The 8438-nt window shown below is 36.3% G+C and overlaps 1 protein-coding gene across 1 annotated transcript; it reads left to right on the top strand.

The window, feature by feature from the left end:
- The first annotated feature begins 325 nt into the window (after window positions 1–325).
- LOC110446494 lies at window positions 326–5733 on the top strand. Its single transcript, XM_021491664.1, has 3 exons — window positions 326–795; window positions 3013–3111; window positions 5277–5733. Exons 1-3 carry the CDS (start codon window positions 726–728, stop codon window positions 5417–5419), a joined length of 312 nt encoding a protein of 103 aa, XP_021347339.1. The 5' UTR covers window positions 326–725; the 3' UTR covers window positions 5420–5733.
- Window positions 5734–8438: the final 2705 nt, after the last annotated feature.

The raw sequence follows: 8438 nt of genomic DNA, 5'->3' as shown, positions 1-8438 counted from the left end.
TTTATTGTTGATGTTAACAAGATAATTAAATCGCAATGCATCATGTTTGTGCATCTCTCTACTCGATCGTTATACGAATAAAAAGTTCATCGTCGTTGTCAGGTTTAGCTGCAATATAGTGTTCTTCTGTTCTGGTTGGTGTCGGGACAAGAGGTCACCTGTCCACTCCTATGATTTTAGCACTGTCATCGTGTGCCGGGCACTGGATACTCGGGGCTAACTGGTCCGAAGACTTTCCCTTTGATAGGTTTAATTACAGCTATAGCACAGTAGATATCTAAACCTTTATCGCCGAGCGGAATCATACAAAAGGAATCCACCATCTTGTGCCATCACCTGCTCCAGTGAAAATATTTAGTTTTAACAACAGTATAAGGCACTTTATTTATGAGTACTGACATGGGGTGTTTCGTCCCCTGTACGTGAGGTGGGAGGTGTCGCGCGCGTCCAGTCCCGTGCTGATGAGCGCCAGGGTCCACTAATGTCCATTACCACAGTGAGAGCTCGAGGGGAGGCGAGGAGACGGTTCCGAGTATCCGCACCTGGTCCTGGGTATCGTTGTATCGCCTGTCTTATTGAACAGCTGTCAATCAGGTAGAAAGGCCAGCTCAGTGAACGTCTACGTCACCATAAACAACTCAGGTGTATATGTGGTGTTATGTGTATGTACTTCAGTACTTTAATTAACGTCGTCATGACCTGGCCATTCTGTTTAGCCCAAAAACATGACGTACAACATAGTCGGCACTAGACTAATTTTCATCCTTATTCTATTAGCAGTGACTGTATCAACAGGTAAGTGGAGTCTTGTTATTATCATTCCTTTCACACATTTTTAATATACAAAAGATATTACGATTATACAATAGATATTACGATTATACAATAGATATTACGATTATACAATAGATAAAGCTTGGTCGTCTTGCCCATTGTTACTGAAGTGAATTCGTTTGTATAGACAGTTGATAATGCCCTATTACTGAATAACAGTTTTTGGGTATATTACGTGTAATGATTATCCAAAGATCATTGACACATCTTTTAACATTAAATCGGTTTTTTAATGAACATTTAAAATAATTTAAAGTGATTTGTATTTTGTATTTACAAAATAGTGACTTTATACTGTTTTATTTCACTAAAACTACACATAATATACATTACTTCCTCCGTCGATACCGACGATTACGGTAGTCGGTCTTGTGATGTTGTGCGTTGATTATTATGTACAGTGATTTTTTATTATATTTTTTGTTATTTGCTATAGGATAAAAACAGGTTAAAAGCAGTGAGCGTTAGTTATGTTGTAGGTTTTGTATATGTTCGATTATGTTATATGTGGTGCATGTCCTGAATTCTGCTAGTGTTTCTGATTGGATTATTGTTTTGGGTAGGAGGTTCCACTGTATTATGGTGTATGGAAAGAATGAGTGTCTGTATGTGTCTTTGGATGTGTAGATATGTCTGTAACTAATACATATGCTTTAAAGAAAAATATGACTTTGCAATTTTCGATATCTCAGACAGATCGACCAGAATAAAACAGTACCTGTTGGTACTTAGACGCGATGGTGTCAATTACATTCCAATGGTATGACTGTGTACTTACCTGTGTTTATACCTGTCGCCGAGGTGGCTGCCTGGTGTTTGTATTTTTGGAGTATCTACATCTACTTAAATATAAATATCTAAAAGAAAATAATAATGTTGGGAAGTGGGTGGAATATTTGTAGTGCATCATGCGATATTTACATAGATAAGTTATGGAACACGTACTATAGTATCTGTGGTAGCAATACAATCCAATTGCTGAGGAGCGTCACTTTTACATACGTATTTTATATCTTTCTACAAAATTACTTAGGATCATATGCAGCCGACATTCGTTGGGTCTATATAACAAATTAAGAACGTTTTTACATTTGGTATACACATATTATCAGTCCCCTACCGGTGAAACCGGGGGGACTATAGGTTTTGTCTGCGTCCGTCCGTCCAGCCGTCCGTCCGTCGTCCGTCCGTTACCTTTGGTTAAGGTTTTGGTTTAAGTTTTGTAATGAGTTACCATACACTTAATAATGATGTTAGGATCGATGTTGATTATTTGCATAAAGTTCTATAGGGGTCTAGCATTAATACTGTGGATTGAAAATGGATATATCTTTTCAATTTTTGACAGGTTTTGGACTTAACTATCTTGGCCAAAATCTGCAGGTTAAAGTTTGGGTTAAAGTTTTGTAATGGCTCACCGTTCACTTAATAATAGTGTTAGGATGCTGATTTTATGTACAGAGGTTCTTTAGGCGTCTAACATTAATGCTATTTAATGACAGTGGAAAAATAAGTTTCTTTATTTTAAATTTTTCACATGTTTTCAACTTAACTATCTTGGCCAAAATCTGAAGGTTCAAGTTTGGGGGGCCGGTAGGGGACATGTATTGATTCATCAATACCCACAGAATGCGTGTTTTCATGAAAATAATCATACATTAATAACACACACAAAGTGAAGCAATAGGTCAAGGGGTCAGGTATAATAAACGATAAAATCCACTTCAAATGTGTAGTGCCATTAGCACGTTTTTTGGTGAGATGTATCACAAGGTTATCACGTTAGATTTATGAAGTACAAACAATGCTTCAAAAGTTGTACTACGGTAGTATTATATTTCTCGATGTACCTAGATATGTGTTAACAAGTGGCCACAATTCCAGGTAGAAAGAAACTCCCTGTCGGCTTGGGGTGGGAGAATGGAGGGATGTTTGGCACAATTAAGCTACCTACATAACATTATAATGGCAGTTTTTGTAAAGCAAGAAAAAAACTTGTTGAACAGGCTCAAAAAGCAATGTATGCAATACATAAAAAAATAAGAAATATCATTTTACCAATTGACCTACAATTAAAATTGTTTGATGTATTAATATCCCTAATCCTTTTGTAATTCCATTTCGTCCGTTTAACACCATACACATAGTTTTCTATCTCCATTGTTATTATCATTACAGCCCCAATGAAGTGTACCCCATGCGCCATATACTGTTCCATTGCTAACCCCGCAGTGACGGGGCCCAGTTGTTGGTCCTGTCAGTGTGAGCCGGCTGGAGGTAGGTTAAACAATTACAATCTTCGTTACTAATAACTGTTATCATGTTTACCAAGTCTGTTCTGTATATATGTACCTCTCTATATAGGTACCTCTCTATGTAGGTACCTCTCTATATAGGAACCTCTCTATGTAGGTACCTCTCTATATAGGCACATCTCTACATATATAGATACCTCTCTATATAGGCACATCTATATGTACCTCTATATAGGTACCTCTATATAGGTACCTCTGTATATAGGCACATCTCTACATATGTACCTCTATATAGGTACCTCTCTATATAGATACCTCTCTATATAGGCACATCTCTACATATGTATCTCTATATATAGGTACCTCTCTATATAGGTACCTCTATATAGGTACCTCTCTACATATGTACCTCTATATCTGTACCTCTCTATATATGTTCCTCTCTATATATGTACCTCTCTATATAGTTACCTCTCTATATAGGTACCTCTCTACATATGTGCCTCTATATATGTACCTCTCTATATATGTACCTCTATATATAGGTACCTCTCTATATAGGTACCTCTATATAGGTACCTCTGTGTATAGGCACATCTCTACATATGTACCTCTATATATAGGTGCCTCTCTATATATGTACCTCTATATAGGTACCTCTATATAGGTTCCTCTGTATATAGGCACATCTCTACATATGTACCTTTATATAGGTACCTCTCTATATAGGTACCTCTCTATATAGGTACCTCTCTACATATGTACCTCTATATATGTACCTCTCTATATATGTACCTCTCTATATAGGTACCTCTCTATATAGGTACCTCTCTACATATGTACCTCTATATATGTACCTCTCTATATATGTACCTCTATATATAGGTACCTCTCTATATAGGTATCTCTCTACATATGTACCTCTATATATGTACCTCTCTATATATGTTCCTCTCTATATATGTACCTCTCTATATAGGTACCTCTCTATATAGGCACATCTCTACATATGTACCTCTCTATATAGGTACCTCTCTATGTAGGTACCTCTCTATATAGGTACCTCTATATATGTACCTCTATATAGGTACCTCTCTATATAGGTACCTCTATATATAGGTACCTCTCTAAATATGTACCTCTCTCTATAGGTACCTCTATATATAGGTACCTTTCTATATAGGTACCTCTCTATATAGGTACATCTGTATATAGGTACCTCTATATATAGGTACCTCTCTATATATGTACCTCTATATATAGGTACCTCTCTCTATAGGTACCTCTATATTTAGGTACCTCTCTATATAGGCACCTTACATTATTAGCCCGTTATCAGAATAGTTACCGTGTCAAGCAGCGGGTTGATGCTTTAGAGTGACCCTTCAGTATAGCCACAACATAGTCATCTCAACTGATCACAGCTGTTGTGTAGAAGTAAAACCCAAAACCCAAACCACATCTGGACCGAATGTTCACTTGTTATTAATTACACTGTGATCCAATAAGTATACATCATCGATATCCAGGGGTTACGCTTACTTTCGCTCTCTTCACTACACTGTAGAGAGCGAAAGTGAGCGTAATCGAGGATATCGAGGATGACAAGTATACGGGTAAAACCATAAACACAATCACATTTCGGAGAGAAGCAATGGTGTTTAATTTAAATATAAATAAGTGAGAAGATTAAACCTTTTATTCATGTAGTTTATAAAATCATCATAAAAACAGAAATTACGACGAAACCAAAAAATTATCTCGTTTATTTATTTAAAACTTTGTTTTAGTCTTTTTTCCTAGTTCAAATATATCTGATCGATTCAATGAAGCGAAATAAACTGTCGTATATCAATGTTCTCTAACATTTATCAGTGTATCTATCAAAACGTTAATGGTCTTTGGATTTCAGCCTGCCAGCTTATCAATAAATGTAAGACGTTGATATTCGCGGTCTGAGATACATCATCAATCAGATGAGTTACAGTTTTACAGTAAACTGAATGCAGTAAAATTGTATTTGTATATAACCCAGGGAACAAACCTTCACTAAATACTGTGTACCTTCCTTAGTAAGCTGTCTATAGACTAACGGGACACAAGTCATTACAATGTAGCCACGAGAAATGTTTTATATTTATGCTATTAAAGTGATTTCTGCACAAATGTGTTCCCTTTTTGTTTCAGATTCATCATATAAACCTTCAAACGCAATGTGTGACTACGAATATTGTAAGTTAAAGTGTGGTGACCGTGGTTTTGATAGAGACGTTGCTGGTTGTCCGAATTGCCGGTGTCGTGCCTTAGTAAGGATAAACTATCCAAGCTGATTCTCGAAACACTTCGCATTCCACAAGGAAAATGACTATTGGACAAAAGGCAGTATTAACCTGCAATGTTTCACAGGTAGGACATGTATGGCACCTATGGTTGTTGTAGCTGTTCGAGTTAGAGGTGGACTGTTTTCGATTGTTGAGAGCGAAAGAAGATAAGGGAACACGAGTCATGGATATTAGATGACATTTCCATGAATGCTTTCCTTTTTATCATCAATGTTTTGTTTTGGTTTTAAAAGTGCACCAGACGTTCAGTGTTCACGTGTTTAGGATCACATGAATGGATGTGGTAAAATCAATAAAAACAGTTTACAATATCAATATTATTGTGTTATTTTTCACATTTTTCGTGGTCAAAAATCGAAGTGCTTCAATTACAGTAAACATGTAAAAGAAACAATCATTAGTTTTCCACTTTGTTGCATATTATTTTTATCATATTGAACATAAATAAAGTTTTACGACAAAAATGAAAGACACAATGACGGTTTAAGTGATCAATCTAGTTTCAGAAAGATGAAATTTTGGTCTTTCGTGAAGCCAGGGATGTGTGACATTGAATATAATTCAATGTCATTAATTTGAACAAACTTGGTAGCCCTTCATCCTAGCATGCTACTGGCCAAATATTAACATTGGCTGTCGTTTATAGTTTTTGGAAATATCTTATCTCTGTGACCTTGAATAAATGTCAAGGTCATTCATTTGAACAGACTTGGTATCCCTTCATCCCATCATTTTATTGGTCCAAATATCATCATCCTGCGCCTTTTAGTTATTCAGAAGATTGTTTAAAAGTTTCTAACATATTTGACCCCAGAGACCTTAAATATAAGACTTGGTGATTTATTTTTGACAAACTTGGTAGCCCTTATCCTATTCTGCTACTGACCAAATATCAACCTCTTGTGCATTTTGGTTATTCAGAAGAAATTGTTTCATGCTTTTTTAGACTAGTAACCCCTGTGACCTTGAATATGAGTGAAGGTTATTTCTTGAAAAGATTGGTAGCCTTTCATCCCAACATGCTACTGGCCAAATATATTCACCCTGGGCATTTTGGTTATTCACAAGAAATCGTTTAAAGCTTTTAACATATTTGACCCCTGTGACCTTGAATATAGGTGGAAGTCATTCATTTGAACAAATTTGGTAGCCCTTTATCCCAGCATGCTACTGACCAAATATCACAATACTGATCCTTTTGTTTATTCAGAAGTCGTTTAAAGATTTTAAACATATTTAACCCCTGTGACCTTGAACATAATTCAAGGTCAGTCATTTGAACATGCTACAGTCAAATATCACCATGGGTATTTTGGTTATTCAGAAGAAGTTGTATAAAGTTTTTAACATTTTTGACCCCTGTGACCTTGAATATGGTTGAAGTTCTTTTATTTTAACAAACTTGATAGCCCTGAATCCCAGTTTGCTTCTGGCCAAAAATCATCACCCTAGGCTTTTTGGTTATAAACAAGAAGTTGTTTAAATCAAAATATTGACGCTGGACAACGCACCAAGGCATACGCTCAATTGCCAGGTGAGCTAAAAATTTGAGAAAGATCCATCATGTACTTCTTGAGGAATAGCGATAGCAAACTGTCAAATCTCAGCCGTCTATTTTTCACTACCAGTCTCATGAATCATACAAACTATGGACCAAGGAGACCCTTGCTGTGAAATTTGAGAAAGATCGTTTCAGGACTTTTTGAGAAATAGCAGTAACAAGAATTATTAAAAGGCAAACAGATAATGGACCATAAATAAAATAAATAAATAAATATACAACATTTGATATAGGGCCCTATCTAGCCATAGAAAACAGCAATCAGCTTCAACTCTCTCCAAATAAACGAAAAGCAGTGTAATATGAATGACTTATCACTGAAACTAAAACAAATTTTCGGCTAGAAAATGGTTCCCTGAATAATGTGACATTACTAAACCAACTTCGCTGGTGTTGATCAAGGGACATCCACCATCAGTACTTGTACAAAAATTACACAAAAATGAAAACATTTCTTTAAAAATCTTCTTTATTCATCAGTACAATACTGATCAAGGGGGAATAACTCCAATATAAACCAGTGTTACAAACATTGCAGTCCTGATATCTTGTTTTCTTAAAATAGTTTATAAATCATACAAGCAACAAATAGTTTAGTTGGCCTGGTCTGACCAGGACCACATTACATATGGATTATGCACACAACACGACGACAACGTCCAGTGAGTGTGTGATTAGGGTTCTTGTGCAACATTTACATTAATCCATATTAACAGGGCAAAGAACACCTTCATGTTTTTAATACTTAACATGGTCACAAACAAAAGGAAACTATTTGTAGACTGGTCCTTCATTCTCTTAAGAGAACTGAAGAGTATGAACCTTTCATTATGAAACCACTTTCAAGGTGATTTTGAATCCAATATATTTTTCAATCATTTTATAAGTGTACCAACAATTTCCAGCTCACAAGTTAACATACTTCATGCGGTTGTCCAAACACTAAAACTAGGTTTTTGTTGCCTCCTTTCCTTTTCTTAACATGTTTCAAGGTTCTAGTTTTTGAAGGATCCCTTAATAACTTAGGTTAGTAACTGGATATTTTACCAAACCCTTGTTATATCGCCCACAGTTAATAACTGGATATTTTACAGTGTACTGGGTAGAGCCCAACCTCCCACACATGTTGTCAGCATACATACAGTGTACTAGGTAGAGCCCAACATCCCACCCAAGTTGTCAGCATACATACAGTGTACTAGGTAGAGCATAACCTCCACCACAAGTTGTCAGCATACATACAGTGTACGAGGTAGAGCCCAACCTCCTACACAAGTTGTCAGCATACATACAGTGTACTAGGTAGAGCCCAACATCCCACACAAGTTGTCAGCATACATACAGTGTACGAGGTAGAGCCCAACCTCCCACACAAGTTGTCAGCATACATACAGTGTACTAGGTAGAGCCCAACCTCCCACACAAGTTGTCAGCATACATACAGTG

This window comes from Mizuhopecten yessoensis, unplaced genomic scaffold (genome assembly GCF_002113885.1).
Source record: "Mizuhopecten yessoensis strain PY_sf001 unplaced genomic scaffold, ASM211388v2 scaffold2741, whole genome shotgun sequence".
NCBI lineage: Eukaryota > Metazoa > Mollusca > Bivalvia > Pectinida > Pectinidae > Mizuhopecten > Mizuhopecten yessoensis.
Note: the sequence above shows the minus strand (reverse complement) of the source record. Positions and strands in the feature narration are given on the sequence as shown.

Bases quoted from the DNA above. Each gene is read 5' to 3' on its own strand.
- LOC110446494 (XM_021491664.1), top strand. From the start codon at position 726: ATGACGTACAACATAGTCGGCACTAGACTAATTTTCATCCTTATTCTA. The intron at 796-3,012 runs GTAAGTGGAGTC...TTATCATTACAG, and splicing joins AGCAGTGACTGTATCAACAG to CCCCAATGAAGTGTACCCCA. The intron at 3,112-5,276 runs GTAGGTTAAACA...TTTTTGTTTCAG, and splicing joins TCAGTGTGAGCCGGCTGGAG to ATTCATCATATAAACCTTCA.